Genomic DNA, 26416 nt, shown 5'->3' with positions numbered 1-26416 from the left:
CTGGGCTGCTTTGGTCGATGCGAATTTACAGATGAACTTCTGTCAGGAGAGACATTACTGGTGTGAAAAACCTCTGTTCTCAGCAATTCCTGATGAGGGAAACGGACCCATCAAAGGCACCAGCACACAGGTGCTGCAGGTGATGAGAAGCATTTTCACCCCAGGGTAGAAGCTGCTGTTATCCTGGGATAACATTACTGCTCCAGAGGAAGGGCACGTCCTGTGCTCTGCAGCCTCCTGCTGCAAGAGAATTGCCCTTTTCCAAGTAATCCCCAGTGCAGATGAACACCACAGCACAAGGCACAGGAGAAGGGAGATTAGCTCAGGTAGGGCATCATGTCAGAGCTGTCCTGGGACGACAGAACAGCCACCAGCACAGCCAGGGATGTTGTGTAACGTGTCATGCAGAGCCTGCTCGTGTGGAAGTAGTGCTTCACCTCTGAGCCAAGCTGGATTTCTATCAGCTGTGGCACACGAGTGATTTGGGGCAAACTGCCGGGTCTAGAATGACTCCTTCTCCAGTCCTGGAGAAAAGTCCTCCCAGGAACCAGGCACTTGGGTTGGCTTGTAACTCCTGATGGGTTTCCTGCTCTCAACTTTGCTCTCTCACCCACTGGTGGACAGGAGTAGACAAAGGGCAAAATAAAACATATTTAGACAAAAGAAGCATGCAGTCTTTTCAGACACAAACTCCTCCAGAAACAGGAAAATTGTCTAGTTCCACCATGCAGAGAAGGGATGGGGAAAAAAAAAAAAAATCAAGCACATTTGCTTTTTTTCCACCATCTCACATGATACCATATAATCCATCATTAGATAATCAAAGCAATTTTATTAAATTAAAATCAAAAGTTAAACATTCAATATTCCTGAGAAGGGAATACAGACCAACCTATTCCTCACACCAGACTGAAAGATACATTCACTAGACATGTGAAATGGGAGACTTTGTCCCAAAGCATCAAGTCTGGAGCTGGTTTAGCTCCCTCTCACTCTGCTCTGCCCTTTGCTAAAGATCTGCCACCTCCCTGCCTGCCTGCAAGCAGTGTCCCTGCCTGCACAGCTCTTGTGCCGTGCCCTTCCCAGTGCACTCTCTGATCATGTGAAAACCTAGTCAGTGTCAGGCTGTGTTTCAAGCTGCTCAATTAGAGCCTGTTGAGCCCCAAGACCTGGTAGCTGTAGTCAAGCAAGATGAGAGGAGTGATGGCAACATATTTCCACACTGAAGAGATGCCAGAAGATGTTTCTGCTTGGACAAAGCTAGGTGGGGATAATGGCAACAGAGGATGGAGTCTGGATGCAGAAGGCCAGTCATGAGCCAACGCCACAGGGTAGGTTAGTCAGGCTGATGGATTTGTGGCTTTCCTGGCATTTATTAGAGCCTCCTCTGCAGCAGGAAGAAGAGACAGTACCAGAGGGCAGCAAGGGACTGCCCCTTGCTCTCTCCTGCTCAGACCTGCTCTCTCCACTTCATTTGACTTCACCTCTGAAAGCTGCTACACCCTTGTGCCATCTGTCCCCCAGCAGCAGGAAGGGAGCAGGTTCCAGTTGGCTGGCTGCAGAAGAGCCAGGGAATTGATGGGAGGTGGCTGCACAGGAAAGAATTGAAACAAACTGGGAAATAAGTTGAAGACAGGATTTGGTAGATCCAGCAGGTCTTGGTTGAACTGTGATGGTAATTTTCTTGTCTCCAGCCATGATTTGCATTGTGGGCTGTAAATGCTGCTCCCTGCCTTTCCCAAAGACAGACTACAAGCAGTGCAAAGTGAGATGGGCCTTTACACAGCAGTGTGTGAAACAGTGGGTGAGGTTGGGCCTGATACAAAAGGATGGATTAAGGCAGTTGTGACCTGCAGCAGGTGGGGGACTGAGATCAATTATTGGCCAAAATTATTCCCTGCAAAGGTCTTGGAAGGCCTGTGATTTTGTTTACGGGCCTGTAGCACTTTGGGTTTTATTGGAAGAGGTAGTGCAATTGAAGCACTGGTTTCATGAGATCAGCCTTCATCAGAGGAATCACAGCTTGGGGCTCTGCCGACTGAGGTAGGACATCCACTCCTTGAGGGGGGGATTCCCCAGAGCCACCAGCTTTTTCAGAAAGGCACTGGGCCGTAGCCCAGGCACATCAGGGTGGTCCTCAGAGTATTTCTGCAGTTTAGCCAGCACGCGGGGGAGCCCCACGGTGGAGGCGTAGAACATGGGGCCACCCCTGTGCTTCGGCCACCCATAGCCATTGATGTAAATGACATCCAGGTGCTCTGGGCCTGATGCTATTCCCTCAGCCAGGATGGCAAACCCCTCGTTGATGAGGGAAAACAGACACCGCTCCAGGATTTCCTCCTGGTCTATAAAGCGGGTCTTGATGCGATGGGTGTCTCTGTACTGGGACAGGAAGTTGTGGAGCCACGGGTCTGGTGTGGCTGTCCTGCCCCCGGCCTTCTCGTACTGGTACCAGCCCTTGCCGGTTTTCTGGCCAAAGCGGCCATGCTCACACAGGAGGTCTGGCAGGGGGCTGTAGCGCTGGCCGTGCCGCTGCCGGGCCGGTGTGCCTGCAGCGAGGGACGGCCCAGTCAGGCCCTGGTCCTTCCGAGACCTCCAGCCCACATCCAGCCCGGCAAGGTCAGACATGCGGAAAGGGCCTATCTTAAACCCAAAATCTTCAAGAACCTGATCTACTGCTTCTGGTCTGCTTCCTTCCTCTAAAAGGAAAACTGCTTGCTGTACGTACGGAAACATCATGCGATTCCCAACAAACCCAAAACAGTTCCCTACCACCACTCCAACTTTTTTCAGGGCTTTGGCCAGCTGCATAGCGGTGGCGATGGCGGTGGGGGACGTGTGGCGGCCATAGATGATTTCCAGCAGCCTCATCACGTGGGCAGGGGAGAAGAAGTGGGTGCCAATGACCTGCTGTGGGCGGCTCGTGGCAGAAGCTATTTCGTCGATGTTCAGGGCTGATGTATTTGTGCACAGCAAGGCTCCCGGCTTGCAGATCTTTGACAGCTTGTGGAATATTTCCTTCTTTAGTGCCATGTTCTCAAACACAGCCTCGATGACGAGGTCTACATCACGCATCAGATCAAAGTCCACAGTGAACTGGAGACGTGCAGGGTTATGGAAATCCAGGGTCTGGGCACCCCCCTCCATTTTCATAGCCTCCCGTTCCAAAAGGAGCATCACAGCTTTTCTTCCCTTGTTCAGATACTCCAGATTCTGCTCCAGGGCTACCACAGGTATGTTGGCCTTAACCAGAGAAGTCACAATGCCTTGGCCCATTGTCCCCAGCCCTAGGGATAAAAGCAAGATAGAATCAAAGACTATGAATAGAAAATTAATCTCTTGACAGTAGCATTTCCTTTGTATCTCCAGGATAAAAAGTGGAGGCCTCTGGAAAACAAGTAGTGTAGACACAGAAAACAGATATTGAGGACTGGGAAAAAGGAGGGTGAATTTGCTCTTTCAGTGAGCATAAATGTTTGAAAAGAGGTAGCACAAAGGCAAGCTAGTACCCTCACAAGCTTACAAAATGCCAGTGGGATTCACCCAGTGCGCACTACCATGTAATTCATGTCTTATCTCTGCAAAGTTTTCTACCTACGGAAACCAGGGTCATTGAGGAGTGAGAACCTGGGGATCAGAGAGAGAAGCTCTGAATTACAGCTGAAACCCTGTTACTGCCTTCTGCAGGCAGGTTCAAAGCAAGATATCACCCTGAGGGTATCAGTGCCTCACTGTTCCTGTGAGATGGTCTGTTATGGGCATTGAGCAGATATACCCCCCTAGAGATTTTGACACCAGCAAAGTTCAAAGAGTTGGTTTCTCCCTCGTGCTCCCAAGTTTCCTCTTTGTCTCCTTCCTTTTCTCCCTCTGCGCTTCATTGCATGATCTTCGAAGAAAAAAAAATTGTGGCTGCTATTTTTGTAAAGACTTGGATGCTGAACTGCTCTAAACTTTGTCTCTAATGTCTCACATGTCTCTCAGTGCCTGGTCAAACTAGAACTAACACAGCATTCTTAATCTAGTTCCAACGTCTTCTCTCTTCTTTTAAACCATGCTGCCACATCAGTAGCCTTTTGCTTGCTGTTCACTTTCTGACAGGTATCTCTGCCCACCAGGAACTCTTTAAGTCCTCCAACACAGGCCATTCCTAACTTCTGAAGATTCTCAAAGTCAGTCTTCCATGTCCAACCACACAGTTAAAGCTCTTGCCAAGAATTCCCGTAACTGAGAATCCATTCATACTGTAATTTTTTCCCCCAGGATCCGTAAATGTGCTACCCCCAGCTTCATACCCCCAGGAATATCAGTGTAGAGATTACTGCCTTGATCCCTTGCACCAGTTCTATCCTCTGTGACATTAAATGAAGCTGCACTTCCCTGTGACACACAACCCACGCCACTGATCCTGCTCTCCCACAGTGGAGGCTTTTCCAACTAAATTAATACAAACTAGTGAGGGAAGGTCAGCACAATTTTACCAGCTTTGAAAGTGCGAAGCCTCTGAATGGGAGGATTATTAATATCCTAAATAAAGCAGCAACCAGACAAAGTATAGGTTTGTTATAATTCTGTAAAAATGATTTTTTTAATCTCAGGTTTACAAATGAAATTCAGCTCAACAAATAAACAGAAACAAGGGGATTAAAAATTTTGTCTAAATCAGCTTTGTAAAGAAGAGCTGAAATTATGTCATCATTTAAACAAATTCCAGCAGCCAAGGTCAGACAAGGTAGGATGTTTTTCCTGCATGCTGCACACTCTTGGTTTAGTTTTGCCTACCTTCAGCTTGTATGCACACAAGACATTTCAAACATTCCCTGCTTAGCCACCAGAAAATAGTTTTTACTGGCATCACTAGCTGGCAGCCTGCTTACAAACCGTCATTACACTCCCAAGCAAGTGCTGAAGTTCCTTTCTAGGAAATTAGATTTGCTACTTCATAATCAAGTTCTGCTGAAAACTAATTTGAAAATAAATCTAGAATAACATGAATCAACTCTTAGTAATTCAGTGTCTTTGGTTTGCTGACTGAAAAAACGTGAACATGAGTAGTTCCTCCCACTGTGCTCACACTCCAGAGCCTTTGATGCAGGACCAGGTACAATTAGGGACAGGTTTTCCCTGGCTTTGTTGAGCCACACAAGGTGCTTTCTTCCTGCAGTTCACCCCTCAAACCCAGCTCCATCTGTCAGGCTCTCTTTAGGCATCAACCTGAAGTGTTTGTGGTTCCACATAGCTCCCTCTTCAAGTCTCTTCCTTCCCACCATGGAGGCCAAGGTTTTCTCTCTAGAATTTCCAAGTTCTCCACACATCCTAGGTCTTATTCACTCCTGATCCTCCCAGCTTCAGTTTCGTGACTGAAATCTCAGTGATTCTCTTGCCATATGAACACACTGCCTTTTCCTAAATCGAAACCTCTTTTGTGAGCAGATGTTCCCAAAGCTTCTTTCCCAGGGAAGCTCTGCAGTGGTGCCAGGTGATTCCCCTGGTTGCTTTCATCATGAGTACTCCATGTAGGTTTTAGCCATCCCATGAGAGACAGGCACACATGCTTGTAGTACTACGCTTTCTAGGCCACAGGAACAGGCTTATAGATAAGATATGAGCTTGCCAAGCTTGTTTCTGACCTAGAAAAGCTGTCTCTCAACTTCCTACAGAACTCTGCAATGGCCTGTATGAAATGATGTTTAATGAAGCTGGCAGAGAGAGTAATGAAAGCCCCAAGGGGTTTGTTACATTAGAGCTTGCACAGCATGATTCCCCTGGAAATATTTTCTAAAAGTGGGCTATAAAACTGAGGAGAGCTTTGGCTATCTAGCAGCAAAAAAGGCATTTCTGAGGACTCCTCTTTTGCAACTCAGAAAGCCAAGTGATCTCGGGAAGATTACGGAATATGTTAGAGCAGAAAAAAATGGCAGGGGATCATTAGGCCTTACATGTGTAGAAGGCTGTGGAAGAAAGAAGAAGGGAGATATCTCATGCTCAGCTCAGATCACACAGACTGAAACATGGTGAGGAACTGCTCCAGAATTTCTGCTGTATGTTCCATTTTCTTACCCAATAGTGTTCTCCCTTCCCCCAAACCAGGAAAATCCCTATATTCTCATCTTCAATGCAGGGGACTATTTTCATGTGCAAGGCACATCTTTCCAAAAAAGACTGAAAACTGCTTCAGGAGCAAGGAACAGTGCCCAGCCATCCTGGTCCTGGTCTTTTATTGTGAAATGAAGCTTTGACATATAATTAAAACTATACTTGTGCATATGTAATTTCAGGCCAAATATGGGTATGACAAATCCATTTGCTGGGCAAGTTGAGTGAATAATGATGGTTAATTATTTATCTGTCATGTGAGGTACTTAGAATATGAAAAACCATACAAAATTAATTAAAGGACTTTAAAATACAAATTTCAAAACAAAAGAACTTGAAATATGTACAAGGCAGATCATGTACTGTCACACATTACAGAAATACCGATCAGTGGAAAACACTCTGAACTATAATGAATATTTGGACGTTAAAATGCCTGGCAATTGAAATAATCCTTTATAGATTGGTAAAAATATGCAAGGACTGTTCCGGTTTTCCTGATAAAAACAACAATAAGCACTTGGCAGTGATGGGCTGCTGCAGGCTGGGGCTACTGCTTTCTCTGTTTCAGGGTATTGGTTTCAAGCAGAAATAATATGATACTCCAGGCAAGCAGGGAGCTGTGGGGAGATGTAGTTGCAAGGGACAGAGAGAAAAGAACCTTCTTTCTGGGGCTGAGGAACCAGAGAAAGTAAAAAGAAGTGGGAGCTGAGAGTTCAGAACAACAAAAGCAAAGGAAACAAAAAGTCAACATGAAAAAGTCAACACGATCTTCTCAGTTGCTTCTCCCCATGCAGCAATAAAAGATGGAAGCAGCAGCATAATGCAATATAGGTTTAGTGTGTGAAACTGCAAAGCTCTGTCTGTGGGATTGTGGGGTCTGCATGATTTCTGAAGAGCCTAAATTGAGGCAGCATCTTTCTCTGACTGCCCTCCTCTCTGCAGTCTCTCTCTGCAGAACAGAAACCCTGGGTCACCCAGGTAGACTCAATACTTGCATGGATGAGCAGCACTATTTTAAAAGATATCAGTCCCTCAAAAATCAACCCTAGGATTTTGATTTTTGGTGCTGCAGGGATGTGCTTCAGATCAAAAATAGGAAGTGACAAAACACTGTAGAGCATTGTACTGTGTGGAGAATGACTTTTTGTTAAAGTAGCCTGAAAGAAAAAATACAGTTGTGTTGGCATGTTCTCTGCCTGTCTCTAATGGACTTACCATTTCACTTACATGAAAAGGCAAAATAGGAGGGAAACCTTCCAGAGGAAGGAAAAAAAGCACAACAAGATGCAGAAAGAAGTGATAGAAAGCAGTGACACTTTGGTGTGGGATTCAGGGTTAAAAGGAGGTCAAGATCAAGAACCTCCAAGATAAGATATGTCACATGAAGTATGACATGAACAAGAGCATAAGAAAAACAAGCTCTACTGGTGGGATACAGGGGCTGTGTAATGGGAGTAGTGATTCAGCAAGGACTGGAGTCTGGGTGAGTGTCAAGGCCCTGAGTGCACTGATGGAATTTAATGTCCCTGACCAGCCACACCTGGAGCCTCCACCCACTTGCACTGCCCATTGCCTCTGAGCCCTGTTTAAGCTCAGACCTGGGCTTGTACCCGCTTCTTAAGCTTCCTTGGAGGAGTTCTGGTGGCTTGCTGTGGCTATGACCACTGTTGATGCAGACCTCAGCCTGCCTTCCTATCTTTACCTTGGACCTGCATTATCCTGGGAACTTTGTTTGATCACTTGTATTCCCAGTAGGTCCTGGCCATGACCTCTGGGCCTGCCCTACCTGCCTTGCCCAGGTACTGTAAATGTTGATGCAGCAGTAGGTTGTGCTGCCATCCAGAGGGAGAAATGAGTGGACAGGACCTTCAGGAACAGGGAAGTGTGAAGGCCTGTATGTGGGGAGGAATGGTACATAGTGGGGGCTGGCTGCTGGGAAGCAGCTCCCCAGAAGAGGGTCTGGGAGTGCTGGTGGACACCAGGTTGACTCTGAGCAGCAGTATGACCTTGTGGCAGAGAAGATCAGTGGTATGTGGAGCTATGTCAGGAGGGGTCTTGCTGGAAGCTTGAGGGAGGTGATCCTGCCCCTCCATGTGATAAGACCACAGCTGTAGTGCTGGGTCCACTTCTGGGCTCCCCAGTACAAGAGTGATATGGAATGATTGGAGTGAGTTCAGTGAAGGGCAAATAAGATGATTAAGGGACTGGAGTATGTCTCATGAGGAAGGGCTGAGTGAGCTGTGACTTCAGCACTGAGAAGGCTTGGGGGAGTCTCACCCATGTATATATGAACACCTGAGAGAATGGTACCTGGTAAAGGAGATGACACCAGACTCAAGTGGCCTCTGGTGATAAAACAAGAGTCATGGGCACAAACTGAAACATGGGAGTTCCATCTGAACAAAAGGAAACTATTACTTTTAGTGTGGGACTGATTGAGCACTGGCATAGGTTGCTCAAAAAAGTTGTGGAGTCCTCATCCTTGGAGATGTTCAAGAGCTGTCTGGACATGGTCCTGAGAAAGTGGCTCTAGGTGACCCCATGTGAGTAGAGATGTTGGACAAGATGACATTTAGAGGTGCCTTCTTGTCTCAAGGATTCCGTTGTTGTGCCCCCATTATTGCCACTGGCTCCCCATCCTGGGGTGCAGCTGTCAGTAAATAATTTACTGGATGTGTTGGACCTGGCTAATATCAAGGTTGCCAGTTACCCTGGGGATACTAAGCAGGAGCAAGGAAGAAACATCTTGGTACCTGGTCTTGGTGTAATTACTCTTGGAATGCTGTTCTGACTTTGGCTATGCACATTTTATGAAGTGTTGAAAAATTTGGGAAAGTTCAGGGTGTGAAGACCAGAGAGTGACAGATTGTGCTTTGCAGCAGAAGTATCAAGGCACTTAGTTTATTTTATCTGAAGAAGGAGGAGTTAAATCGAGCATGGTCTGTAATCAGCTATGAAAACACTAAAACCTGGGGGTGAGGTTGGGGCAATCTCAGACCGTAATTCAGAAAGCTGTCCAGAGGTGAGTGGTAAATACTTAATTCAATGGAATAGACATGCAGCCCTGCCAATTCTGTCTGGATACAAAGTACAGATTATGTTTCTAGTAGAAACTTTCTAATAGAGGTTGCATTTGTCCTCAGAATTCCTTCTAGCTCAGTTACAGCCCCAAAATAGGCAGCTCAGCTCTAACAGCCCTTCTGGCTAAACTGTCACTGTGATTAGATCTTTGCAAGTGTGTTGTTCTGGCATGGTTTAGCAGCACAGAGCAGAGAATGTCCCTCCTGGTCACCTGGTCATTCCCCCAAACTCCACAGGAGCCCTCCTGTGAAAGCACACACTGCAGGACTGACCTGTCTGGGACTGACAAAAGTGCATGTCCAAACTTCTATGCTCTTCAAGTCATAGAATAAAACTGGTAATAATTGATGCCTCTTTACCTGAATGCTTTAACAGCCACAGATCCTTCTCACAGGGTTTGTGGACCAATGTTTAAAAACCCATTTCTATTAAAAATATGGCATAGCAGCTAATGAAGAGAACTTTCAAAAAAATCTCTATGGCCTGAAATGAGTTGTCAGACAGCTCAAGAGCCCTGAGAAACACCCAGAAAAAAAAAAAAAAAACAACCCAAAAAACAAAACAGTGTTGATCTGGTGAGATTTCCTTCAAACAGAATGGATGTTTTCCAAGTGCTCCATTACTTGTCTAACCATTTTTGAGTGCTACTATCAACAGCAAGAGCTGAAAGATTTTTTTTTTTTTTAATCTCAGCAGTGCATTGAAGGTTTTATTTAAATTGCTCTTATAAAAAATTAATGAAGGCATTATCTTGCTGGGCTACAAAATGGCAGGAGTGGATCCCAGTGAGATGAAATCTTCTTAAAATACAGCTGTCAAAACATTTTTGTATTAATATATCCCTGAGTGACTCTGAGCACATGCACTTGCAGTACAAAACTAGACCAGGAGGAGGAGAATTTCCTACAGACCTGCCTGTAGAACGAAGCAAAGTCAGGTCTCGGTGCTTAAAAGGGAGCAGACTGCTTATGGTCCGCACAAGAACCTGTCTCTGAAATAAAAGAAAGCTATTCTTCCAAAGGAAGAGGAGACATCAGGCGCTAATCTAGCGGCATGCGAGCTGCCATCTGAATTTGGAGCTTCCCAGTGTAGTGACAACTTCAACAGTGGGTGTGAAGTATCTGTGGCTGCGATGGGTGTGAGTGACTGCTGGGGACTCCCGGCTGAGCTGTTGGCTGCGGGACTCCCACCCCGGCAGCTCCCTGTCCTTACCTATGACGGCTGCCTGGCGCACGGGCTGTGGGGCAGCGCTGCTCCAGGAGGCTCCGCTGGGAGTTGCCCACCTGTGCACGGCTCTCTCGGCGAAGAAGGCGTACTGCAGCGCCTGGGCCTGCCCCGAGGTCAGCAGCACCCTGAAGAGCTCCCGCTCCCGCCGCACCCCCTCGGCAAAGGGCCTCTCGGTGGCGGCTCGCACGGCCTGGAAGCACAGCTCCGGAGCCAGGCACCCCCGCGCCTGTTTCTTCACCTTCACGAGAGCCTCCCGCAGAAACGCTTCCATGTTGGGCAGTCTGGGAACTGGCTTAAGGCTGAGCCTGCGGGGTCCCAGGGGCTGACCTGGCGGGAGAGAAATGGAGTTACCAAACAAAGCATCCACATCTTTTCAGATGTAGCCTTTTCAGACTTCCAGACCCTTTTCCACAGGTTGGGAAGGCAGTCTGTCTCTTCTCCAACTCCCACTGCGTTAGGGCTTGCATGGCACAGTGAGCTGGGTCTAGAACTAAAGCTTCTGACATTTCTCCTTATTTCTGTCTGCTCTGACAATTACAATTTTTCAAGTCCCTTCTCAGACTTCAAAAAAAGTAAGGCTTTATTTTCAAAGTAATTCTCTCCTTCCTTTTCTCAGCTTCAGAGTGCCCTGACGTTCCAGTTCTCTCCCTCTACAGTCCCAGCTGCTACATTCGTATGGATCTTTCTATAGGCTTCATTAATGAAGCTTTCCTCCAGTATTGTTTAGTATTCAGGACCCAGTTGACACTAGCCAAAGGCATTCCAGCCACAGGCCTAACCCAGACATTGACAAGAGAGTGGAAAACACACCCTGACTTCTTCCCTGACTGAAGGAGCCCCTCAAGTCACTTTGGGGCTAACCAAAAGGAGATCTCACTCAGCATGAGTTGGGCAGCAAATGAATAACAAGGGAGAGTTCATGTTTGTGTCAGCAAGGGATGAATCAAGCAGACACACAAATATGTGAAATTCATTACAGAGAGAGGTTGCTATGGTGATACCTAGAAAGGATCTTAATTGAGAGAACTTAGTTACATTTCAGATGCCAAAATTCTCTGTCTTCTTTGTAAGTACAGGCCTGGCCATACTCAGGAGCTCCTCTGCTCTTAATGGCAGGTTGCTCAATAACGACCAGGGAGGATGAAGATCAGCAATTCGGAATGGAACCCCTTGATACTGCAAAGTTCTCACAAAGACCCTGCTGTCATCCTGACATATCCAGATCGTTAACTGTAGCATGGCACTGCGTGGATTGCTAGTGCTGTTCCCAGAAGCAGCCAGGACTGCCAGAAAAGTCAGGTGGTGGGCTGAGAACCTTGTGCTGAAGCTCTCTGGGGACAATGTCTCATTGCTGTGGGCTGTTAGATGAACTCTGCCAGGGGGGCACACTTCCTTCCAAGGTGGCATATTGCATGCAGCTCCCCTTTCTCTTCCTGTTGTCTGAGCTAGGGCAGTGTCAGTGCACCAGCAGAAGACTCAGGAAATCCTGCAGGGGATACTGAAAAGCAGGAATAATGGCAGCACTACAGGCATAGTTGCCTGAGGAATGTGTCCTGACTCTAGCTCTTCCTCCAAGACTGAGCAATGCTTAGGAGAAACAGAAATACAAGTTTCTAGGATGAGTTATTAAACTGATTTCTTGTAATAAAGGTCTTCAGAGCTCAGGTTTTTTAATTAAGCCTCTTAGTGAGCAGAAAAAGATGATCACTCACTGTGTAAGTAGCTTCCCTTGTAATCAGAGTTCATAAAAATGTTTTCACATTGACAGTGGATATAATTTGTATCTGCCAGTACTGCAGGATTTAGTCAGGATAATGTTTCTTTATTTTGGAATAATTATTTTGCCTCTAAGTTTTTAACCCAGAAATGCTCTTTATCTGCAGTTCTTTATTTAGCATTTAAATAGTGGGTTATATTCCATCACAAGAGGAAAGCTCAGGCTTGTCCCAGAAAACTGATCTGATGGCTGGAAGATTGGGCAGATCAAGGGACTTCATATGACATCCAGTGGAAAGGGCTGGTAAAAAAGGAATACCATTGGGAGCCTTTAAGCTTGGTCTTCAGACAGCAAATAATACTGTAAGCACAAATACTGATGGGGGACAGAAAACAGTTCCTCAGACTGAAAAAAATAACTCAGGGTCCTGAAATAAAACTCCCATTTTAGCTGCAAACTAAATAGGTTTTCCACACCACCTCTATGCAGTATCATAGCTTCTGCAATGACAATAAGAATACACAACATGTTTGTGATCAGGAAAGAATTATCAGAATCCAAATCTGGGAAGAAGAGATCAGTGTGGGACACCTGCAGCTTGATTTCTGAAAGCAAAGCAGCAGGAAGATGATGAACAGTGTCAGACATCAGTGCTGCAGGAAAAGCACTATCCACACACGAGATAACACAGACTCCTGCTTTGTTTGCCAGGTTTTTAGTCCAGGTGACACAAAGGGCAGATCGAGTCTATAAAATTTCTGTCAGCAAATGCACCACATATGCATACAGTATCAAATATTATGTTATTTAAAGAAAGAAATATCATCCCAAGTAAACCCTTGGGATACTATGGGATGGCACATGCAAGAGAAAGGGCCAGACTAATGTTCTTCCTCGTGCAGGGAACTGCTTGTGAATTTTTGAGGAATAAAGCTGAGCCTGGCCACTGCCCCTCAGGCTATCAGAGACAAGTCCAGGCCATGTCAAACATTTCACAAACTCTGTTTGTGTCCAAAGGACACTTGTCTAGGCCTCTGTCTAAGGAAGGTGTCAGCCAGAATCTTGAGCCCTGGGGAGAGATTAAAATGTTTTTTGATATTGTGCATCTTGGCAGAGATGATTCACGGAAAGGCTTTGCAGCTCTAAAGGAAAGCCTTTCCTCCAGCCTCCATTTCAAGGATGCAATTACCCACCAGCGGCATCTGTTCCGCCCCTGGCTTTGATGTGCCTCAGAAGGAACAACTGCTTCCTCTACAGCAGCTCCCAATAGCTTACAGGCAGAAACTCATCATCTTTCCACACAGATTAATACCTGGGGGACTTGAGCTACTCCAAATTGCTCTGGTTTTCCTTGGCTCTTTGGTGCAAGGCATTGGTACTGCTTTGCTCTGAGGTCAATCAGCAGATGGGGTCAGAAAAACAAGGGGTGTATATGGAGAGTTTCAAAGTCTGCTGTGTAGAGGTCAAAAGCCAATTTCTCCTCCAGCTGAGGAAGACCAGAGCAGTCCAACAAGAAGTGGGCAGGATGAGCTGCAAGTTGCTGACTGCCACCAGCAGTTCCAGCCATTTGTCAATTTTGTGATGCCATCAGCTGGGAAAAGCCTGAAATGCAGCTTTGGATTACTGCAGTGATCATCAAGCACATTTAATGAAAGGACATTCTCCTTGTCCCCAAGGATTTAATTCCTGTCTATTCCTTTTTAAAAATGCCTTCAGAAGTGAAGATGTTTTCTTTAGCCTGGAGAAGCCAGTTTGCCTAGAGAGGTCAGGGAATTATTCTCACTTCCTATCTGCAATATATAAATACTGGCTTTCAATAAAAAAATCTAACTCTGAATCAGTAATTGCCTCTGTGTATTCCTACACCCACTTACTGTTTCAGAGCATCTTTTGAAGGTGTTCTTCATTAGGAACAATCCATAAGAATGTATGGAGGAGAATGCTCTCCCAACATGCCATAAAAGTAGCTCTGTCAGCTGTGTATCACAACAGTAATCAAGGACCCCTGATACAGTAAGGCAGTCATTTGAGACTGATCTCTTGCCATGAGATACTGCAGCCCCAGCACTGAGAAAGCTTTAGAAGAAAATTATTTCAGAATTGATTCTTTGGGAGTTATCTTGCAGTACAGCCTTCCCAGGAATAGAAATTCCAGTGGTGACAACACTAGTTATTTAGCCAGACTGCTCTGTAAGAAGTCTGCAATTGTAGCTTCATGTTTAAAAAAAAATCTCATCAGAAACAAAATGCTGCGTGCCACACAAAGCCAGCAGAATTTTGTGATGACATTTTTTTGGTACATTCACTTTGGTTTTATTATCTGAAAAACATTCACTGAAAACAGAACTCCATGTGAACAAACTCCAGACCAGCTATATAAGACTCTCATCTCTTCTGCAGTCCTGTTAGTGCTTGATGAATAAAGATGAAGGTGCTGCCTTGCCTTTGTGTGACAGGAAAATTACTAACTTTAGGCAAAGACCAAAGCAAAGAATGGCTCAAAAGGAACATACAGGCCCTGGGTACACCAATCTTTCAAATTATTAGATAACCTGAGGGTAAATGGTGCATCAAAACTTGTCATGGTCTTCTGCTGGGTCTAATGAGAAATTTTTCAAGCACGAAAGAAATAGATGAGCTGGCTCACCAGTGTTTTCACTGTTAAAACATGTATTTTAAATGCCAGTAAAGCTGTTGGAAAGAGTCTGAAAGCATTTTTAAAGTCCTGTGGGAGCTGATATATAGCGTGATGTGAAACACCATCAATGATATTAGTCATTTTTGCTGGGATAACTCAAACCAGCAATAAACAGATTGAAAATCTAATAATGAGTAAGACTGGGACAGGCTACCTGCTGGACATTCAGCCAGGATCCTTGTATGCTTATACAACTCAAAAAAATTTAAAATAATAATAATTTTAAAAAAAGTGGTAGCTGCAATTTCCAAATAAGAGGACTCTAAAGAACAGGATTTTGCTAGTATTGGTAGTGGATATAAGCTCCAGAAAGCAATTTACCCAGAGAAAGAGGGTGGTCAATGCTTCCTTCCTGAGGGTCTCCTATAAGGCCAAGCTGGCTTTCACAACTGTCAGCCACTGCACAATGTCTGTCATGGAAGAAACAAGCATGCAAATATCTAAACTTCACCCAATTGCACATAGCATTTGTTGAAATCCAGAATGTTTTCTGGTTTGCCAGTTCCAGCAGTGTATCCATTACTCATTCATGACACACTGCTGCTGCTGCTGCTGCCATCAGTACTGCCATAGATCTTGTGCAAAGCATCATTCAGAGCCCAGAGGGTACATCACAGGGAGCACTGTTTGTTGGGTTAATTTGCCTAGAAGAGTGGTAATATTTCACTGCTCTCCCATCAGATGGAGAATTCTCATTCAAAACAGACAAACCCAGCAAACCAAAGTACCTTTGTTTTTCTTAGAAGCAGCAGTGAAATACATCACCCATCTCTTGCTAAGGAATTATATTTAGTCTGATGACATACAGGAAAAAGAAAAGAGGACTGCTTATGTCATTGATTCTGCACTAGAAAATGAAGCCCTAACATACTGTGGTATGAATACTGTGAGAAGGATGGGCATCTGCCATAGAAAACCCAGTCAAAGAATACCTTGGCAGCTCTCTGGTACATCTCAAGGTATGAGGAAGTATACAAGACACTGATATTTAAGAAGAGTCCATTCTTTGAAGTACCTTGAAATATGGTGCACTCTCATCTAGGACAAAGCTTAGGCTGCCTCAGCTTCCAGCATGGAGAAGGGGCCTTGTCTGTAGTGAAGGGAAGCAAAGGAGCAAAACCAGCACCTCAGCTTGGAACAGCATTGACTGTAAACGCCATGTGATCAGAGCAGAAAGGGTATTTCACTTTCCTGCATTCATCTCATTGTGACAGAGCTCCAGATGAAATACAGTGGTCAGGTTCCAGAGGTACAAGGAGGTCAGTAGTGGGAAAATGCCCTGTTTTCTTTCAAGGCAACATTCCTCATGCTGCACAAGGAATGTTCCTCTTCCTAAGTTAACTCCAGTGAATTTGATTCTGTTATTTCTAAGATGGGGAAATAAATCTCTCCCCATCCCTCCTATCTGCATTGGCCTTTTTTTTTTTACATGACACCCAAAGGATTAGGGACAGAGTCACTTACAGACCATGGATCATTAAACTGAACAGAGGATGTGCCAACCCCTCCACTACAGGGAGAAAGTTATTTTTGCTCAGCCATTATGGATGGTGCAACCAGAATGTGCACAATGCCAGCTGGGATCCAGAACTATATATGGATAGAGCACTTATTCCCCGAAACCTGGAGAGTGCAGCATCCCAGAGGAGCATGTGAGTTTGGATATACAATTAAAAAGCAGGAGGACTTGATATGTATCTGTTCTCTGAATCTCACATGAACTTCTGCAGCTTTCCAGCATTTGATTTTTTTCACTTCAGATAACAGGAAGCAATTCTGCAATTCTGCAATTAATTCTATCTTACATGGATGCCAAAACTCAAGAATGGAGCATATAAATTGGAACAAACTAACGGGCTTTGTTTTGACTCTTTTCAGCCCTGAAACATCACCAGTTATTTCCTGGCACTGCTACATTTTGTTCCTCACCAATCACTTTGTTTGCCAAACGGATTGCTGCCTCAGTGGTGTTTTCTTCCACAATTTCATCAACCAAGCCCAGCTTCAGTGCTTCAGTTGCTGGAATGTGTTTTCCTGCCATAAAAAGAGAAATAAGGTGACTGCAGTGGAGCCTGATGTGCAATTTTGTTCTTTTCCATCTGAGCAAATAACTTGTGCAGCTGGTAATTAGCCCCTCATGGGTGGAAGGAAGTAGAATTACAACCCAAGCGGCTACACAGGTAAGAGATTCCTGGTTTTTAGACCAAACTGTTATAATTCAATGCCATGTTCTTCTATACAGACACAGCACTCACCTGTAGTGATCATATCCAGAGCAGCTGGTACTCCAATCAGTCTGGGGAGTCGCTGGGTGCCTTCAGCACCTGGAAGTAACCCTATGGTGACCTCTGGCAATCCCATCCGAGCCTAAAATGAAGTAAAAATTAACAAAAAAACTGATTAGAAAGAGTGACAATTGCAAACTGAGCAACACAGAGGAAAGCCAAGCAGATGTGAGTCACATTGCTCCTCTAAGGAAGCCTCAGAATTTCTATATTGAAACTTTATCCTTGCTTTTTGCTACATAAAAGATATAAGAAAAAAAAGCACTTGACCATTTCAAGGATTTCTGTGTAAATGCACAATGAAAACATGACCTTTCAGAGGATTTCTGTGCTAGTGCAGCACTGGGGAAGAGCTGTAGGGCCAATAGCATTCCCTAGATTGACACATGTCAATAATGCTTTCAAGTAGTTGTTACCAACTGTTGGAGGGCATGCTGGCTTAACTTTCATCTCCCTACTCTAGTTCTTGCAAGTTTAGTAAAGAGTTGGAAGGAACCTTAAAACTATCTTGTTTCACTACCTGCTATGGGCAGGGACACCTTCCACTACATGAGACTGCTCAGAGCCCCATCTAACCTGGCTTTGAACACCACTGAACTCTTTGCTAACCTTCCTTCAAATGTCTCTTGGTGAATTTGACATCTGGTAGTCACGGCATATAAGCCAGGGACAGCAGTAAGTGTATGGAAGTCTTCTCTTAAAAAATTGTATCTAAATTTTTTTGCCTTTAAAAAATAGTTTGCACATTTTCTATTGAGCTTTTAAGAGATTTTGAGTTACTTTAAGACCACTACTTATAGTTCCAGTAGTCATGGCACTTCATCATGTGGTTCAGTGGGTATGGTGGTAATTAGTCAAAGGTTAGACTTAGTGATCTTGGATGGCCTCTAAAAGAGGGCTCCAAATCCTCTTGGAGGTCTTTTCCAACCTTAATGATTCTGTGATTCCATGGCCCTCACCCTAGGTGGCACAGAGCATGATGTGGAGTATCTCTTTATGCTGTTACAGCAACCCACACTGCCACAGAGAATGTGAGTCACTGCAGAAGTGAGGGGATGGCCCTGTCAGTGAGGAGTCTATTCAAGGAGACAGGTACTGCTCAAGGTGGTTCAGCATTCCTGAACCTTGAAGGAGGGGATTGAAGAAAAAAACCCAGATCATTGCTGAAGACTCTTCAAGTTGTCTTTTGGTCAAAGTGCTCCTTGGGGACCCAGAGCTCATGAGGAATCTAACCATAAATGCTCCACGCTAGCTGAGTTTCAACTACCTATAGAAACTAGGCCATGAGCAGAAAAATGCAAAATTCACAGGGCGGGGGAAAAAAATAAATAAGAGAAAGTCACGCTGCATGAGTCAGTAAGATGCAGCTGTCTGCATCAGAATATAGATAATGAGACCTAGGGCAAATTAACATTTGGTTACTGAAGTTTCTATGCAGCCGTCTTATCATACTAGTTGCTTTATATTTAGAAATGACTTGAAATTAGTTAGTTAGTAAGACTTAGGAAAGATGTCAAGGGTGGTGGTGTAGGGGAAGAACGTCTGAGTGCACAGCCTTGTATCCTATAGCTATAAAGCTGCTCTCCTCTGGACAGTGTTCCAGGATAGGCACCCTGTCCCTCTGCTCGTGCCATCTGTACCTGGCTCAGGGATGCCTTCAGCGGCCCCTCTGGCCCGCAGTGTTACCTTCACGTGTGCAATGCGGTAGTGACAGCCCAGCGCCACCTCCAGGCCTCCTCCCAAAGCGACGCCTTCGATGGCCGCCACCACCGGCTTCTCAATGCTTTCGATGAGAGCCACGATGGGGCCCAGAGCAACTCCCTGTCTCTTCGGAGATGAAAATCCTCGGATGTCAGCTCCTGAGAGAGCACCAAGAGATTAGGAGGAATTAGTAGGCGAGGCGGTGGCTGGAACAATCCTTCCCTCTGTGCTACTGGACACAGCTGCTCACAGATGCCCAAGTCCTTGCAGAGCATGCTGCTGGCAGGAGAGTGGTTAACAGGAAGCAACCTCTTTTGGGACCATCTTCAAGGAACCCTGGATCCTTGATCCTGTTCACAGAGCTCCAAGGAAGGTTGAGTACAAAAATACAGAGTAACTGTAAGGATCATGAGGTCACTGCAGAAATTTGCAAACATTCTTGGTGTAATATTGAGTCTGCAATAGTTAAGTGGAAGTTACTAATTACAAGCAATGTAGAACTCCACAGAAATCCCCTAGCTTTTCAGACTTTTTCAGCTGGAGATCTGTTATTCACCACTGCCCAACCCCAGGCACATTCCATACACCAGAGCAGTGTGGTTCAGAGATTTTACATAAACAAAGCTTTGGAGACAGAGGAAACACCAGGATGTTATGGAGTGGAGCAGTGGTCCCTCATTTCAGTAATTACAGACCAGCTCACTTCTAGCCTATTTCAAGGTCCAGCTTGTCATGTACCCCATGTCAATTGTGGCATAGCAAAATAGACAAAGCACCCTGTCTTGTGGCCATTTCCAGCCAAATCAGGTCTTTTGTCAGCAATGTTACAAGGCAGAGAATCTTCCAGATATGATGGGTAGAGAGAGTTTAATCTTTTGCTCAGCCTGTGTTTGATGTCTTACCTGCACTGAATTTCCCATTTTCACCACAAATCATAACAGCTTTCACTGAGGGATCTGCATCTGCTTTCTTCAGCCCATCCTCTAAAGCCTGGAGAACTGCCAGACTGAAATAAAATGGAGATTCAGTGAGTAGCCATCAAATATATCCACCTTCTGAGAGGTTTATGTTATGAACACCGAGCAGCCCAGTGAAAATGAGCACCATGTCCAACAGGCTGTCCCCATGCCTGGCTGCTGCCATGGCTTCTCCAGGTGAATCTTGTCCTTAGTCTCCCTCTTACTCCAAGGACAAGCACCCAAATCCAACAGGCTGACTGCCAACCTGTCAGTCACTGCCTGGAGACTCATCTTCAGGCTATGACACTGCTGTTTCCACAATAAGCAGCACAGGGAAATGTTCTTTTGAAGATATCTTTATGAATTAAACATTCAGATTTTCAAGAAAACAGTTTAGCATAATTTAGAAGTAATTAATGCTAAACCACTGACAATCTAAGAACTTTTTTGAAAGGAGCTCTAGGGATAAAAAAGTTACCTTTCAAACACCTGACACAGGCTCTGCTGATGTTAATAATGCTTTCACCTTGTGAAAATCTGCACCTAGGTCCAGACTTAAACTGGTGTGGGATCCTGTCAAAGGGAATTTGGGCATGAAGCACTACACAGAACATGTCTTGACTCATCTGAACAGGTAGCTCTGCAGACACCAGCAGTAAATGCGGCCAGCAAAGAATTAATGAAGAATTTAAAAATGAATCTGTAGAAACATAAATAGTATTTTTTTTCAAATCAGATATTTAAAAATCTGACCCAACTGTATGTCCACTTCTCATTTGCCTCTTTAAAGCTAATTCATGTGTTTGTATAGATGGACTTGGAGAACCTAGTCTGTTTTAAAAGGTGGTAACAATAGTGATAGTAGGCAAAAATAGAAGCATTTACACTTTAATAATAGAAATATTAAAACAAATTTTATGTGTATACAATTTAGATACTAAAATGTACTGATATACACATATACTCATAGAGTTTGTGAGAGACTGTTCTGTGTGCTGTGTAGAGATGCCTCTGATAAGAAAATCTGACCACAAGCAGTTGGAGGCCGGAGGAATATCCAAGTATCATCCACACTTGCCCAGACCTTTATAAAACCAGCTTTTCTTCCTACACCTTCTCCAACCCTGAGCCCAGCTCCACATGTAAGCTTGGTGCTGAGGAAAAGGGAGCAGAGCTCTGCTGATGCCCAGTGGAGAGGAGCAGTATTAATTACACAGAACTAATAAAAAGCCCTGAGGCATACTCAGCTTGTGCATGTTGCTCTGTGTGTTAGAGGGTGTTTAATCTAAAAAGGAAGTCGTGAAGTAGATGAAAAACACATCATTGTACTCTTGTGTACAGACATTTTTACAGAGCAATGCTTTCAGAAGTCACATGGGGATCCATAGTCCGCAAAGGGAAACCTGTGAGCCCAAGGAGCTCCCTGTAAGCCAGATGTATGAAGGAATCCCAGCCAACCTCTGCATATTCCTCAGAAACCTCCGCAGATTCCTTCAGAATCAAAAATTAAATACAAACCATAGGCAAAGTCTAACAATCAGGGCTGTTGACAGAGGAGGGTTTTCTAGGAGGGTTTCCAGGACCACTTGCTGCTTGTATAAGGCCTTGCTACAAGAAGAGTCAGTGGGAACCCTGAGACCTGACAGCCAGAGACTGGGAGAAGTGCTATTTTTTGGAGAGAGAACAGTTATGTACCAATTGCCCAATCCAGACACCCAAGACAACTCTGATGTTAGTTCTGGTTCTGAAGGCTGAAACTTAAAATGAGAATAATTTGGTCATGCCAAAGTAAAACTGTGAGGTGAGTCAGTAAAGGTCCCTCCACTGCATGTAGGTCCACACAGCAGAACACGAAAACCTTTCCAAATTCTATACACTAAATGTGTTTTAATAGGTTAAAAATTTGTGGTTTATCTCCCTCCTTTTGGCATACCTGTGGTTGCTGCTATTTGAGGAGCACTCACAGACTGCACCCAATGCTTGCTGCTCTTTGAGTTCTGTTTGTGCATCAGTGATGAGCCAGGCCACAGCAATACCAAAATCACCCAGGGGCTGGCAGATAGCAGGGAAAGCACTTGGAAATGTCATTATACTCTACAAACCATGGTGCAAAGAGGGAGAAAAAACATGTTCCATGATCTAAACAAATGTGAAGTTACTAATTTGCAACTATTGTGTAGACAAATGGCACAATTCCATCAGGGACACACAAGAAGCAATCAGTATTTCTGTGTCTGTTCCAGGCATGTGACCAACAGATGCAAAATGCCCATCTAGAAGGGTTATCTGCAGCAAATGGAACGGTTCAAGGTTCTATGGAAGAAATCAGTTACAAGTCCTCAGCACTTACAACAACATACTACTACCAAAATAAAAACTAGTCATCAAGGCTGCCATAAAATCAGTTTGATCCCTGCTTCACCTTTATTAACCCAACAGGACTGTTTATGGCAGTGAATAATTTGGTATTTGTGTAAATATCTCTTCTATTTCCATATAACTTTATCCCAATGGGAATTTTTGTGGGATAAAAAGGAAGAAAGATCAGACTTTTTGAAGTTTCTTGTTTTCCTAAGATGGAGTGATAAGTTTGCCTTGGATATGTCACAGTCCAACACACAGACTGCACTGCTTTGTCACTCACATATTATAACTGGCAGTAAAAGATGTAATTTTCAATTAAAGCATCATAGTAAAATATATGACAGTAGAATTATAAAAATGCTCAGGAGAATCCCAGCTTGAAACTGCTAGAGCACTGAAGAAACAAAAAGTCACAGTAATTTTCGTAAGTATTTCATTACTGTGACACTGTCATTCATTTAGCAGTAACATTGCAAAAATTCCCTCCATGCTTCCCAAGGTTGCATCCCATGCCATGTAGTCAGTTCTACCATGGGTACTATTGTGACTGCAAAAAAAGTGATTCTGCCAAGGTGATTCTCTGTTCCAGGTTTCAGGAACTCGAAACAGGTGCTTTTAAAGAGTAGGTGCATACCAGAGCAAGAGAATATTCTTGGAGGTTACCATACCAGGTTGTTTTTATTTTATGGAACTCATTGCAGTGATTATGATGTGCTAGATTTGTAACAGGGTTTTATAATTTACCTTAATTATTTCACATTTTAGCTGGAGTTTGTGAATGTGAATTTCTCTCATTAAAAAAAAAAAAAAAAAAAAAGCAATATAAGGCAATCCTGAAAACTGACAGTCATATTCAAAGAAGTGAGAGTCAAATCCAACGGTGGAAAATGTTGTTTATGTAAAACATGCAGGTCTGATCCTTTCCCTTTGTATATTTCTTAGCTTCTAATATACTTTAAAAACCTGGAAATCCCAAACCTGGACAACAATCCAGGCTCTCCCGTTGTCACAAGCTTGCTTTCCTTTGGATACCTTCCTGCAGTGTTTTTCTTTGAACTACCTGCTGGGTATTACATAATCCCCTACTTGGAACTGAGGATTTGTGTGCTGGAGTTACCTGCTCTGCTCTCCTTTGCTTCAGCGTCAGATCCAGCTGTGTGGTAGCTACTGTCACACATTGTTGTGACAGGTTGCTAATACAGCTTGAACGGTCCTGCACATAAATTAAGGCCAGAGCCAGAATGGCATCTTTTGGGTGGAATTTTAGTTGTTTTAGGGAGCAGATGTTTATTCATCCCAGAATTTTCTCTCCATATCTCATCCTGATGAGGTGCTGATCACATGTAATCACATTCTCCACACATTGCTACCTGTCTGAAACTGCAGCTTCTCTCATCTCCTTTACATTTCCTGATTTTTATGGTGATCAGGGTTAGAAGGACAATCCTGGCAGCCAGGGAGAGCCTTTCCCAATCAAACCTGTTATGCTGTCACACTTCATAGCTCCACACATAAGCTCCCCTATTGCACGGCCTCCCCTATCCTCTCTGGAGCCTTTCTGTCCTTGTCAGCTCAAATGTTGAAATACTCCTTTAAGTCCTTCTAATTCCCAGTGCCAGCAGCCTGCCCCTGCTGAGAAGGGGTAGTCAGTCCTTCCTTTTCCAAGTCTTGTCTTTCTGTTCCCCCAGACTCACAGATCTTTGCATATCTAAATCCCTTCTCTCAATGCCATGATCTCGTAAATGCAGATCTCTGAATACTAAACTTCTGCAAGCCAGGAAAAACCCTCCAAACAAATCAAATCTGGCACATACCACCTCTGCTGGTGAAGAAAGCAATGAGCTTAAAGGGGAGTCTGTGTGGGAACCAAATTTGCTGCCAGATTCTCGAGTCAGCACACATTTCTCAGGAAAGCACTGCCCTGCAGGTATGAAGCAGAGGATGGTGTCAGACAGGAGAAAGCAAATTCCTGCCCACCAGTGGCTTCTAAAGTGCTAATGGCCAGTGTGATGGCCCAGGAGGGGGGAAATGGATAATGGGGAGAGGTAGGGGAGGCTGGAGCACAGCAGCAAAGACTCACCAGTCTTAAAAAAGCATTTGTGCCTGCTGTGAAAAGAAATTTTCAGGATTGCAGGACATGGCTCCTGTCTGTAACTTTCACTGCCTGCTATCACCTGTGCAGTCAAATGTTTCCAACTGCACTAATAAACCTGCTCCCTGTGGTCCAGTACAGAAATGTGCAGAAGCAGGAGGAGCACTCAGGGATCAGAGTGTGCTCTACCTTTCCTAGCTGCAGACAGATCTCAGCTAACACCTACCCAATGGCAAAGGTGTGAGAATTATGGATCTCTTTTAAAACAGGTGTTACCCTGGCAGGCCACCAAAGACCACAGACATGTCTCAAGTTCTAATTTAATGGGTCTGAAGTCTGACAGGGTCTTCCTTTCCTGTGGGGCTGAGGAACAGGACCACAACCACACTATCTGTCACCCTTGGTGTATCAGAACTGCACCTTGCTGTGAGGGTACTGCATGGCCAGGAGAAAAGGGCAGTAAAGGCAGAGATCTGTCCTGAAGAATTTCTTGTGCTGTTGCTGTTCAAAGGCAGAGGTGACTTTGGGTTTTCTTCAGGACTTCTCAAAAGAGGGGAGTTAAGGTTCCTTAAGCACATATCTGTTACTGTTGATAGTTGGACTGAGTGATTTTAAAGATATTTTCATCCTTAGTGATACTATGATTCTTTAGGTCTGTATTTTGTATTTTTCATGTTAAGGATTGAAAATTTATTGTGAACACAGCCTGGAGATCTTCTTAGACTGCTCTTGGGCACAGGAGGTCCAAAGGATGTCTTACACTGTACTGTTCTGGGAGTCCTACATGTCTGGTTCATCTAAACTCATCAAGGCACTCCCAGTTTCTCATGGTAATTACCTGAACATGTGAAAATGTTCTTAGTGTACTTCTAAACAAGTTGCAACAGAAGAGTGAGCACTGCCAGCTATAATGTAGTCTTGCTACAGAAAAGCATTAGGTTTCATCTCCTTTTCATGTTCTTCCTTATCTCAATGAGCTTCTTTTAAACAAATTTTCTCATTTATAAGTCAAGCACAGCTGCAGTGGGGTTTTTTTTGGCTTGTGAATACAGATTGAATATACACTGTGGTCACTGTTACTGAACAAATACAGCTGCTTAAAAAGGGTTTATGTGCTACTCAGAACTAAAAGAACTAAAACCCACAACTAATGTAAAGCCAAAAGCACATAAGTCCTTTTCAAGACACATGAAAAACTAAAATTTCTGAGGCTCCTACAGACTGGTGTTTGACCTTGTTTTTCACTGGCTCATGTTTGAGACTGCATGGGGCCCTTCTTGACCATGATCCGTATTTAGAGGTCAATTCCTTAATAGTTTTTAAAGGCCAAACGAACTGCTTTGTGATAGCCCTGGCTGGGTTTAATCCTGGTGCCAGCTCCTCTTGCTGAACCACGCCTGATATCCACAGAGCCCTTTGCCCTCTGCCCTGCACACACTTGGATAGTGCAGGGATTTGCCAGGTAAGCATTTAGCAGTGCGTGGGGCAGGCAATCAAACCAGGGAATCTGCGAATTGTCTTGTACCAAACAGCGCTGAAGGCACCCCAGACTGAGTTAGCGCTGCTGTGCTGTCTTACTGAAGCAGTGTCTTGATGTTTAAAGACTGGAAGGCGATGAGAAATAGGCAAAGTTTTTAAACATCCTCCAGGGTAGATGACCGAAAGTACGGTTTGCTGAGCCTGGCACCCCTCCTGTGAAATCCCCCAACTAGAAATTATAAGAAAGAGCAGAAGTTATGGCAAAGTTCAGCATTTTTGCAAAGCGAGATCCAAGCTACCTCTGAAGGAGCTGCCCGGGCCCCTGCGAGTACGGAGCGGTGTAGAAATCCCGGCTGAGGCTCTCTGGGGCCGCCCAAGCTCCGGGACCGGGCGGAGCCTCGCTCGGGCACGGAGAGAGGGAATGAGGTGAAAAGGAAGGAAATCGGAGAATCCCCCACCCGCTCACAAGGGTGTCCCCAGCCCCGGGCCGGCGCTCCCCGCGGGCTGCCGGCGGTACCTGAGCGCGTTGACCGGCGGGTTGCGGAGCCGGATGACGGCCACGGCCGAGCCCCTCGCGTAGTGCGCCATGCCGAGCGCTCCCGCTGTGTCCCCGTGTCCCCGGGCCAGTCCCCGGCGCGCCCCGCCCGCAGCCCGCCCTCAGCGCTCGGTCACCGCGGGGCTGGCCCCGGCCCCGGCCTGCAGGGAGCTGCCTCCGCT

At 44.9% G+C, this 26416-nt stretch overlaps 1 protein-coding gene across 1 annotated transcript; it reads right to left on the bottom strand.

Moving 5' to 3' along the window:
• Positions 1-812: 812 nt before the first annotated feature.
• On the bottom strand, positions 813-26375 carry EHHADH (enoyl-CoA hydratase and 3-hydroxyacyl CoA dehydrogenase). The gene is made up of 7 exons (XM_058843815.1): positions 26217-26375; positions 19708-19811; positions 18791-18963; positions 17075-17186; positions 16749-16853; positions 10390-10731; positions 813-3287 (listed from the first exon to the last, which is right to left on the bottom strand). The coding sequence occupies exons 1-7, from the start codon at positions 26285-26287 to the stop codon at positions 2017-2019; spliced, it is 2178 nt and encodes a 725-aa protein (XP_058699798.1). The 5' UTR covers positions 26288-26375; the 3' UTR covers positions 813-2016.
• Positions 26376-26416: the final 41 nt, after the last annotated feature.

The sequence above is a fragment of the Poecile atricapillus genome, chromosome 8 (assembly GCF_030490865.1).
Source record: "Poecile atricapillus isolate bPoeAtr1 chromosome 8, bPoeAtr1.hap1, whole genome shotgun sequence".
NCBI lineage: Eukaryota > Metazoa > Chordata > Aves > Passeriformes > Paridae > Poecile > Poecile atricapillus.
Note: the sequence above shows the minus strand (reverse complement) of the source record. Positions and strands in the feature narration are given on the sequence as shown.